The sequence below is a fragment of the Alligator mississippiensis genome, chromosome 7 (genome assembly GCF_030867095.1).
Source record: "Alligator mississippiensis isolate rAllMis1 chromosome 7, rAllMis1, whole genome shotgun sequence".
In the NCBI taxonomy this organism is placed as follows: domain Eukaryota; kingdom Metazoa; phylum Chordata; order Crocodylia; family Alligatoridae; genus Alligator; species Alligator mississippiensis.
Window position 1 is genome coordinate 68,540,554 of NC_081830.1, and position 11,709 is coordinate 68,552,262.

The 11,709-nt window shown below is 39.0% G+C and overlaps 1 protein-coding gene across 6 annotated transcripts in view; it reads left to right on the forward strand.

Annotated features, from left to right (window-relative positions):
* SMC4 (structural maintenance of chromosomes 4) overlaps positions 1-11,321 on the forward strand; it is a 71,008-nt gene extending 59,687 nt beyond the window's left edge. For all 6 annotated transcript variants that reach the window (XM_019491658.2, XM_006272857.4, XM_019491657.2 and 3 more), the window contains 7 exons: positions 737-926; positions 2,399-2,543; positions 3,311-3,484; positions 4,870-5,052; positions 6,266-6,498; positions 7,489-7,672; positions 10,747-11,321. In XM_019491658.2, coding sequence (XP_019347203.1) covers positions 737-926; positions 2,399-2,543; positions 3,311-3,484; positions 4,870-5,052; positions 6,266-6,498; positions 7,489-7,672; positions 10,747-10,923 — 1,286 coding nt within the window. In that variant the 3' untranslated portion in view covers positions 10,924-11,321. The remainder of the gene's footprint in view (positions 1-736; positions 927-2,398; positions 2,544-3,310; positions 3,485-4,869; positions 5,053-6,265; positions 6,499-7,488; positions 7,673-10,746) is intronic.
* The last annotated feature ends 388 nt before the right edge of the window (positions 11,322-11,709 follow it).

The following is an 11,709-nucleotide window of genomic DNA, read 5'->3' on the forward strand; positions in this document are numbered from 1 at the left end:
AGGGTTTCAGTGTACTCCCAGGGCTGGAAGTCTCCATCAGCTGACTGGCACCCTGGCTCCCTGCAATGGCAATAAGGCGTTTTTAGGATTTGAGCCCCAGTCCCACAGTTGTGCTTCCTACTGTGCACATATGGCATGGCAGGAGGCACTGTTGTTGGGATCATGCAACTTACCTTATCAGGATTTTAACTGAACTTCTGTCAGCAGCCTAAGTTACTTTGTTTGAGATCTAATGTAGATGTAAAACTCATCTCTGGTCTCTTACAAGAATAACTATTTTTTTTCTCCTTTAGAAAAAGAGAGTTCTAATTACCACTTTCAAAAGTTAACTACTAATTCTAAAAGTAATAGTTAAAAGTTTGTAGAAGTAAGTTAAATTTTTTACAAGTTTGTTGACCTAAAAATAAGGTTTGACACCTGGGCTTTTAATTAGGTACCTATTCCATGCTGTTTTAAGTTCCTGAAAAATCACTTAACCCAAAAGATCATCATCATGCCAGAGAGGAAATGAACAGGGGATAAATCATTCTAGATATACTCGGTTCAGTGTTCTTCCTTTAAATCATACATTCCTGTGTGGAGATGGGATACTGGGCTAGATGGAGCGTTGGTCGGACAGTATGGTACCTACTTATGTTCTTAGCATTCAGAAGTCCTATGATTTAACTTTGCTTGGAGGCTGTAATTAAGAACCAGCTATTTTGTCTGACCATCTCTTCAAACTTTTTTTTGACAGATTATGAATGTGTTGCTGGAAAGGCTGGTAAAGTAGAAAGTGAAGTTAAAAGATTACATAATCTCATAATTGAAATCAATAATCATAAACTTAAAGCTCAGCAAGACAAACTTGATAAGATAAACAAGGAAATAGATAAGTATACTTCTGCTGTTACTAAAGCCCAGGTGGCAATCAAGACTGCAGACAGGTATAGTAAGCATTTATGTGCTCCAATTTAAGAACCTAAGACTGTAATTACAGTGTTTTGATCATGATCATTGTATTGACATATATCTTTACTAATAATTTATCAAACTACCATTTTTCATCACCTTTATTTATGACTAGATATGACCGGGGTGGGCTCATACAGCTTCTATTTACAATATGACATTGGTTATGGTAGATAAGATTAAAAATTATTACCTTAACTGATAAATAGGCTTATATGACACTTGAGAAAGCGTAGGCATTAAAGCAAGCTACCGGTGGCTACATATCAACCATTTTAATATCATTTAGAATCAAATTTCTGGTTTTCAACTTAATCCTAGATTTATGCATCAGAATCTTAATATAAGTAGAATGCAAAAACATAATTGCATTGCAGATGGGTTTAATTTTTTAAATGTTGAAGTGTATACAGAGAACAAGTTTACCTTAAAGTAGGTATGGTTCTGGCAGCCTTAATTGCTTTCCTTCAATAATTTTCTTCATTAAAATCCGGTAGAACTCAAGATTTTTGTCTGCTATGTCCCACATAAACATTTGCCCGTAGCTAATAAACCTGCACAACTTCAACATAAGTTTAAAAAATGGCATAAACAATTGAGATGTTAAGAGTGACCTTTTAGTGATCTCTGCCAGGAAGGTAAAATTAAGAATATTTGTTCTTATGCCTGGCAAGTCGTAATGAATGCATATACGAAATGTTAAAACTCAATGAGAACACAAACTTAAGTCACTTGATTATAAACACTGATTAAAGAAAAAAGCTCCATAACTGTAGCATCTCCCATGGGAAAGAACTGGAGTGTGTAGGTCATAAAGTATTACTACTCAACTTCTGATATCATGATTTTTACAGAAACTGGAAAAAGTAAGTTTCCACAGTCACCATGAAAACTGACGTTCCTCACAATATTCTATGGCATTACCGGGGGGAAGGAACTTGCCATAACTAAAAAGCTGTCTTCCCAGTGGGAGCCAGCTGCTGCAGATGCCCAGCCTTCCAGGGAGGTAGCTGCTGGCACGAATGGAAGCAGCCAAGATGGCAGCCGCCTCCTTCCACTGCTGATTGACAAAAAGCAGGGCTGCTTTTTGTGTGGTCCCGCCCCTCTCAGCCAATCAGTGGAGAAGGGGTGGAGCCACATGAGGGGCAGCCCTCAGCCAATCAGCAACAAAGGGTGGGGCTGCCTGGGCTAATAGGGGGGTGAGGGGAGTGCTGCAAAAACAGTGTTGGGTGCTGCAAGCAGCCAGTGATTTTTACTTCGCCTCCATGCGCTTTAACTAAATCCCTAAGTAAGGGATTGTATTACTTATTTGTTGATTATCAGATTACATCTTATTTTCTTTGTAAAAAAAAAAAGACCAATTATGCTTTCTAGATCTTTAAATAATATTTACCCATGTTTTGTATTTACATGAATATACAAATATCTTGAATACCTACTTATTCAGAAATCTGAAAAAATCTGAGGAGTCTGTTCTTCGCACTGAAAAGGAAACTGGAGATAATGAAAAGGAAATAGATGACCTAACAAAAACGCTGACGACACTAGAAGAAAAAGCTACTGAAGTTATGAACGAGTGCAAACGAGCTGAAGTATGTGTAATACCTGTGTACCTCTTTGGAGAGAACATAGTTTGTAAGAGTTATTCATGAGCTCTGCTTATAAAATTATAAGAAGCTATACACTTAAAAGCATTTTGTGACAAGCAGCCTTTCCTAAGCCTTAATGGTATTTTGTTAACATTTGACATCCAAAAGTCTAGCAAAACCAGAGGGTTTGCAAGGCTTGTAAGAAGTGTTCCATAAAAAGGATAATTTTGCGTATTTTTAAGCCTCGGATTTGGCCCTTTTAAAAAAAGATTTGGGATTTGTTCTTTTTTTCCATACCCCAGAGTAGTGCTGTTTCTGTCTTGTCATCTTGACTCTTCCAGAAAGAAGAGCGAAGGCATGTAGTGTTAGACCTTAGTGAGTGTCCTACTGCAAACCTACCTTAGCTGGACAACAGCCAAGGATCATGGAAGAAGTACCAGGCAGCCTGATGTGTAAAGGTTCTTGGAAGCCTTCCTTGCACCTGCCTTTATTCCAAAGTATACCTGTGCAGCATGTATATAACTCAGCTCTGCTAATAGAAACAAAGATTTCTAACATATTTGTAAATAGTATGGAGTACTATCATTTAGATTCAGAAAGTTAAATACAAACACTAAGCAAAAATGATTCTTCATTGTATATTCATCTTAACTGGCATTCATTTGTAACTCTAGAAACAACATATATTTTTAATTGCAGTACTATAAGTGCAAGCTTTTCCCAAACAAGTTTGAATTTCACCTTTTAAATATTTTGGTGTCTCTGCTTAGGAGTCATTACCAGAGGTTCAGGAGCAGCATCGTAATCTACTTCAAGCAATGAAATCAATTCAAGAGGATGAACATGTTCTTCAGAAAGAGGCCCTTAGTATAAGGCTTAAAATTGAACAAATAGACAGTCATGTTGCTGAGCATCAATCAAAGATAAAATATTGGCAAAAGGAGGTAAGAAATGTTTGGTTTAAAATAATTTGTTAATGACTAAAAGATAGGTTAGGAACTCCAAACCGTTATAGTTTGTGTGTGCTTGCAGATTGTTGTGTTATGAAGCTGTGGTTTGCATCACTCGCTCAACACCAGTCACAGGGCTATGGATGAAAGCGAATGGAAAGTCAGGCTACTCACGTTTACATGTTTTCCTGTCCTTCCAGTTCAGCAATTTCCAGGGTGTGTAAGCCTGCAATTAGCAGCAGGCAGGGGTTTATGCATCAGCATCCATGCAGTAACAGTTTCTGCCCCTACTCTTAGCCCATAATGAGAGTTTAGGCAGGGCAGCTTACCCCTCAATTAAATAAGTTCCCTTATATATCTTTCACTTTGTCCAGATAAGGGTGGACATTAGGGCTGTGTGAAGCTTCGGTCCCCGATTTGATTCAGTAGAGATTTAGCCATATTTGGTGGCTGAATCTCCAGATCAAATCAGGAGACCCTTTACTCTCTCTGAATTGAATCGCAACCCTCCGAATCAATTCAGAAAGATTCGACAATTCAGACATAAACACAGCTTTAAATGTTTTTTTCTACATACCTGAAGGTGGCTTGAGAATGCTGAGATGCTGGGACGGATGGAGCGTCCCACAGGAGTGCAGGGGGGGGGCTCATACGAGCCATGCCTGGTACTTCGAGGTATGTAGAAAAAACATTTAAAGCTGTTTATGGCCGGATTGCTGGTTCTCCGAATCAGCATCAAATCTTCAGATTTGGATTCAGCCAGATCGAAATCGGAGACAGTGATCCAAATCAACGATTTGAATCACTGTCCCCAATTCAATTCCAAATCGAATAAAGCCCATTTTGCGCACCCCTAGTGGACATGCAAACACTCCTTATGAGCTGAGGCACAATAAGTTCTTATGCCCTGGGTAACTGAAAGCACGCAGCCTTAAAGATAGTTGCTCAAATGCTGAATGATCTGACCAACACCAAGGGAGTGCACACTTACTCGTTATTGCTACCTATGAGGCCCAAAGACACTGTCTCTGAGAATTCTGTATGAATGTTTTGAGAAGTATTTAAGAGCAAGATATGCAGTCTTTTAGCTTTCATCACATGTTGGAGGGGTTGGGGGTGGTGGACAAAGCACAAGCCTGCCTGCTTTTTCAGATATTTTCCATAAGAAGGTAAACTGAACTGGGACCAGGCCTTAAGATTGAGATGGGGCAGGTTTTTATTTAAAATTGGGGGGGGGGGGGGCATACTGAGTGAAGGAATTGATTATATTTTTTAATTAAAGTAAAATTTGGTAGTAAAAGCTACTTTTCAGGGTTCGTTTGAAAACTAGTGGTGGCAAGTATAAGCATTTTAGGTGACTGTACAAATTGATTTTTTAGATATCAAAAATATCACTGCACCATGTAGAAGCAGAACCAGTTGAAGAACTTCCAGTTCTAAATCAAGAGGAACTTGAAGCAATTAAAGATCCAGATATTATAATTAATCAAATAGCCCTTTTAGAGGCCCAGTGTCATGAAATGAAACCAAATCTTGGTGCCATTGCAGAATATAATGAGAAGGTAAGGCTTTTTACTTTTTCATTCACTCTGTAGCAGCTGGGTAAACTACTAGTACAGCTTGATTTCATTTTCTGTTCCTTAATCTGTCAAAGGGCACATCTATATAAAACATTTACTACAAAGCTGCCTAATTAGCTCCGCAGTAAACATCTCAGTGTGTACATGTGCACTCCTACTAGGGCACAGTAAACCAATAAACTCTGCCTCAGGTTAATACTTGTCAATACAAGTATTATCCTGCAGCAGAATTTTTTAGTGCGCAGCAACGCACATGTAGACACTGATGGGGCTGGCTAGGGCACGAGGTTGCTCTGCCTGCCAGCTTGCCCTGCACTGAAGCACCCTTGTGCCCAGCCAGCCCCTCCGCAGCACGTTGAGCTGAGTCAGAGCAGTCCTGGGCTGACAGGCTGACCCCCAGACCCGCTGCTCTGACTCAGCTCAACATGCTGTGGTCCCAGGTGCACATGCCCAGGAGTATATCATGCTGGAGTATATTTCTTCAAATTGATTGCATGTCTAGATGCACCCAATGTATAGTACTATGACCTTTTACTTGTTTTTTGGGGTTTTTTTTCATTTTAACTGTCCCCATGAATTTCATGCTTAAGAGTACTCAACATAGACAAGATCATTTTTGGTCAACAGCATCTATTGGGGTTGTAACTCACATTCTGCTACTTGAAAGCAAAAAGGGCATGTATAGAAGCACTGCTGATTTGGACAAACCAAAGAGTGATCAGACACTTGCATCTATCCTGGTATTCCCTCATTACATGTCTCCTGCCATATTACTCTCTTCCCTATGTTTCTGCCTGACATGCTGGGATGTACTGCTATATTTACACAAGCCTGCATCATTTACCACTTCCAGGATTTGATCCTCCTGTCAAAGAGCCAAGATAGGCATACAGGGAAGTTCTACTGCAACTACCTGGGAGAGTGAAACTGCCCTGTGAACCTCTGTTTTCAGGAGGTACATCAGAGCTGAAATGAAAAGTGCAGTACTGGTAGCAGTGGGGTGAATGAATATAATCATCTAATCAATTAACATTAATTGTGTGCGTGTCTATAAAATGTATATTAGCTTTTTTACTGAGATGCTGTTACATTTTGAGAAGTTTTGGAAGGGGGCCTCAAGTCTAAAAAGGTTAAGAACTACTGAATTTTATAGACCACTTTATTTGTGTTGTGGGTTTTCTTTTCTCTCCTCTAGGAAGAACTGTACTTGAAACGTGTGGCAGAGCTGGATGAAATTACCAATGAGAGAGACAACTTTAGACAAGCTTATGAAGAGCTTAGAAAACAAAGACTTAATGAGTTTATGGCTGGATTTAATATAATAACAAATAAACTAAAGGAGAATTACCAAATGCTTACTTTAGGAGGAGATGCTGAACTAGAGCTTGTAGACAGTTTGGATCCTTTCTCAGAAGGAATTGTTTTTAGGTTGGTCAAACATTTGGTCATGCAAAAGTCATTTATAATCATGGTATTCTTTCTTAATAATAATTTATATGTTTAAAAATTAATGAAAATCTCTTTTGAACCAGGTGATCTCTTTCTAGCAATGGAATAAATAGCAAGAGAGGTATTTTACTGCACTGTTTCAAAATTAGAGTTGAACTAATGTTGAATTTTACTGTAACTAAATGAATAGGCTTACACTTGCTTGGAGAGAGAGGTTTGGTCAAGAAAAAAATTGTAATAATACATTGGGTCAGCATCACGAAAGATGAAAATTCAGACCATAAACAACCTGTCCGGTTTCCATCATTTGCAGGATAAAGGGAACAAAGTGACTAACTTTAGCATATCTTTCCCTTCCGTAAGTCAGTCCACCACATTGTGTGAGACTGGGGACTGCTGGACACACAATACATTTACACCAGGGTAATTTACATTACTTTTATACAAAGCAGATGGACAACCAATTATTCCAAGGTAGCTGTTTGCCATCCCCTTCCTGGTGTGGGGAGCAGGCAACAGCCTATATGCCTGTAACAAATGATGACCTTGGAACAGGGCCAAGCACACAGCCTTTACACATGGGTTTTACTCCCAATTTCTCCCAGTATAATTCTACACCACATTCAAGTAAGTTGCATCGGTGTACAGCTGCACATCTTTTGTCCACTCCTTGGCTATGCTGATGTAAAAAGGCTGATTGCACTAGCATAAATGTGTTGTGGGCCCAAACCCTGGTGTTGAACATAATGCTATGGATTCTGTACCATATGGCACAAATGACTGTAGCTGTATAACCATCTTATATTATTATTACAGTGCAAGATTCCTATCAGGGGGATCCATCTTAGGATAATTTGAATATTGTCTCTTGAGACATGGAGATTTTACACATTTGCTAATAAAATATTTTCATTTTAATAACTGTTGATTGGAGTAAATACAGAAATTACAAATTCTCCATTTTTTCAGTGTTCGACCACCAAAGAAAAGTTGGAAGAAGATATTTAACTTATCAGGAGGAGAGAAAACCCTTAGTTCCCTGGCTTTGGTTTTTGCTCTCCATCACTACAAGCCAACTCCACTTTATTTCATGGATGAGATAGATGCAGCCCTTGACTTCAAAAATGTGTCCATTGTAGCATTTTACATATATGTAAGTACTTCTCTAGTAGAACTAGATAATAGTAGTTACCAAGATAACTTCTCTCCCAGAATTGATTTCTTACAGTTATGGTTACGGTACCAAATTCAACAGATTTTCAGTGTAGGCTCAAGTATTTATGAAAAATTTCAGAATTTGCGTACTCTGAGGCTTCTATTTATCACTAATTAAATAAGACAGATGTTCAAAAGGGGGTTCTCTTTTTAGTGTCCCTTGTTCTTGTTGAGCTGTTGAATGCTGAGCCCTTTGGAGAAATATAATTTCTAACTTAAAAGGTTTGGGTTTGCTAGATTCTTAAGAAAGATCTTCTTAAGTTTCCTGTGCAGTTTTTTTAGACGTTCACTTACCAAAGATTCCAGACTTGCTGTTAGTCTTCTACCAATCCTGGCCCCTTAGACTAACAGGATGCTGTCGTGGAGTCTGATGTTTCATAGTTGATAGAGTCAGAAGGGACCTGAGCAAATCATCAAGTCCGATCCCCTGCCATGGCAGGAAAGAGAGAAAAGAGTTCCACTGTGTCATTCCACTATTTTAAGGACAAAAAGTTTCCATTTTCAAGGTTCATGTTTCCATTTTATTACATTAATCTAAGCTTCCCTTTTAAACTACAAGGGATGACCTAGATTCAGCCTCTGATTTTTTTTTTTTTTTAATCTGATTTCTCACAACTACCTTTTCTGAGGCTTTATCTTGAATTCTTATTAATCAAGATAATCAATCGCACTTAAAGATTTATAACAAAAAACCACAAATGTAATTATTCTAGTTATAATTCAGAAGCAGAAAATGTGGTTCTCTGAAATTTAACAAACATACTAGAAGAGCTTTAAAACCAAGATAGTGAACACATGGATAAAAAATGGATAATTCCACTATAATTATATTTTTGAAGTTAATTAAAAGATCACACACAGCTTGATTAAAAACAAAGGGATCCCACCATGGAATTTTGATTGCATCCAACATGCATGTCAGCATGCAGTTTTGTGTAACAAAATTAATTTCCACTGAAGTTGAAAAATTAGTCCTAATCTATGTAGAAAATTGGATGGCACAGGGAAACTTATTTTCATTTATTATTACAGCAAAAGCTGTGTTATCTGCACTTTATCAACTGAAAAGCTCCACTAACCAGCATCTGAGGGATGCAGCAAAAGCGAAAGCAGAAGTCCCACTTCCAGTTTGGCCACCGCAAGCCAAGTTCTTGTACGGTTCTTCGGCCCACAGCCTGGGGCAAAGAAGCCTGCGTGGGGGCCCCCCTCCCTGTCCCCCGGCACACTGATGCCAGGGAGTGCACCGGATGGTGCACATTTGATTAACCTGCATCCCCCGTTCCCGGGGGATGCCGGATAACAGAGCTTTTGCTGAATTAGTTTTATTATTATTAAAATTTAGCACCTTCACTAATACTTCATAACAAATCAAACTCCATATCCTCTGTGATTTAACTTTATTAATTTCTCCATTTTTGTGTAACCAGCATCCATCACTCACTGCATTTTAATGGACTGTCAGCTGTCACTCGTAGTGGTTCTTCCAGTGCAGCGTGACTCAAACACATCTGGCCTATAGTACCCTGTAATCTGGTCTGTGGGTCTTCCTGTAGGTCTGCAAACTTGGCAGTAGGGGAGTGATGGCTATTAACACTGTCACTGCTCCCCTGCCACCAAATTTCAAAGCCCCACGCAGCTGCACCAGGCCCCAGCTGGGCCAACCCTGCATAGATAGCTACATCAGGTCCACGGCCCGTGTCTCCTGGACTCCTACCACTAACTATATTTTTACTCTTCAGATGTAGAAAAATATATCTAACCTTAAGTTCTATTCATTGTCATTCACCTTGCACTGCATATTTATTCTGTAATAGCAGAAGACCCCTTGTTCCACCCCACTTCCCTCCTATCTAGAAAAATATGATTCTCTGATTCACAACCAGGGTACCTTGAGACCCTTGCAAGGGTGCCATGCAGTGTTAGCACTGTTAGGTGTACCAACATGATTCACAAAATAAACCCAGCTGGCACATCCAGATGAGCACACATGTACCATTTGCGGTACCACAGACCTGTCTGTGGTGCTGCAAATTGCATGTGCTTCACATGCAGGCATTTGCCACGCTGCTAATTTGCAGCATGCTGGGTTTTTTTGATACAGGGAGATGTTAGTGTCAAAAAACCTGCACCAGAAAAAAGTGGGGCAGCACACATGGCAGCAGCATGTGCAGCCCAAAACCAGAGCCTGGCTGGTCAGAGCCATGCTCCAGCTGCCAGCCAGGTTCTGCACGCTCAGATCACTGCTGCTGGAGCCCCAAGACCCCAGGTAAGGCTGCTAGGGCCAGCCCAGGTGCTAGCATCAGCCTCCCCTACCTGACCCAGAGCATTTTTCCCTGCGCTAACCTCACGTGCAGGGGTATGTACTGGGGCAAAAAGGTGGGACAAATTTGTGCCACTGTGTTTGTTTTTTTTTTCCCCCCATGGCAACTGCATGCCCCTACTCCATGTGGACGTGGCCAGAGATTTCAAATGGGAATCCACAGAGTCAAAAAACCTTTTGAACTCTTGTGTTGAGTTCTGTGCAATGATAGAATTGCTTTATCGTTTTTTGTAGTAAAAAAATGCATGAAAACTAAGAGCTGACATTTTTCTGAGAGGTGCCACAAGTCTAAGAAGGTTGAGAACCACCATTTGATCTGCTCTAACTGATATAGTTTGGCAGCTTGCCTTGTTGCTAGCCAATACAGCTATCCTCAATGATAAATAAGCCTTATGGAATCAGAAGAAAGAGGAAATGAGAGTAACTTCAATGGAATTATTGACATGGGCAAAAGAAGACCAGTGTATTTAAGTACATACAGAATTGGGATTACTTTCCTGCAAGGTCCGAATTTTGTCAAGCTCCATAGAAATTTTGGCCAGTCAGCACCTGAAAAATTGCTAAATAGTTGTAATTATTAAAAGGAAGTCCTTTTCTAAAGTACAGTTATAAGACTCATTTCCTATAATATCACTACAAAAGAATATGTACCTTAAAATAATGTAAAATAACACAAATGTTTTCCATTTCAGGAGCAAACAAAAAATGCACAATTTATCATCATCTCTCTGCGAAATAATATGTTCGAGATTGCAGATAGATTAATTGGAATTTATAAAACATACAACACAACAAAAAGTGTTGCAACAAACCCAAAAGTGATTGCATCTAAAGGACTTGCTGAACTTGGTGCTGTTGGATGCTGCTGAATGCAACATTTCCTGTCCAGAAGAAACTGAAATCTTTCTAATGAATATTTTCATTGTATAATTGTTGTTTTGTACAGAAAAAAACTGTATGTTTTGTAATTGTTTGTAGATAGCTATACCTGTCTAAAGCTTTGTAGATATCTATTTCAGTATTTGAACATAAGCCAAAATTTGCATAAGCTCTTTTTTTTCGTCAATAATCTACTACACTTAATTTTTTAACTGATATTCAAATCTGTATAAATTTAAGCACAACAGAACTGGTCCCCAACCTATATTTAGTTCCACTTCAAAATTCCATTCAGTGAGCTTCATATCAGTGTTTTAGGTTCTGTTTATAGTTTTTGAATCAGCTTTTTATAATGTCTTTTATTAAAAATAAAAATTAATCTAAAGTTTTTCCTTGTTAAAATATTACCATGCAGAGATGATTGTAAGCCTTACTTGATGGAAGTACGATGTATACAGTTGCCATTACTAAGTGGGAAAGAAAAGAATGTGCATATTTAAATATATGCTTGTATTAAAGCAAAGTTTGGGTGCCCTGAACAAAAGAAGTCAATGCAGTTGCTGCAGTACGGCTCATGCACTCAGAGATACTTTAAAAGTGAAGCTGCAAAAGGAAGATCTACCAGTTTCAGCCATTATTTTATACCACAGCTGCATTAAAAATTAGTTTAATAGATTTCATAGACGTTAGGGCTGGAAGGGACCTCAGAAGATCATCGAGTCCAGCCCCCTGCCCAAGGGGCAGGAAGTCAGCTGGGGTCATAGGATCCCAGCAAG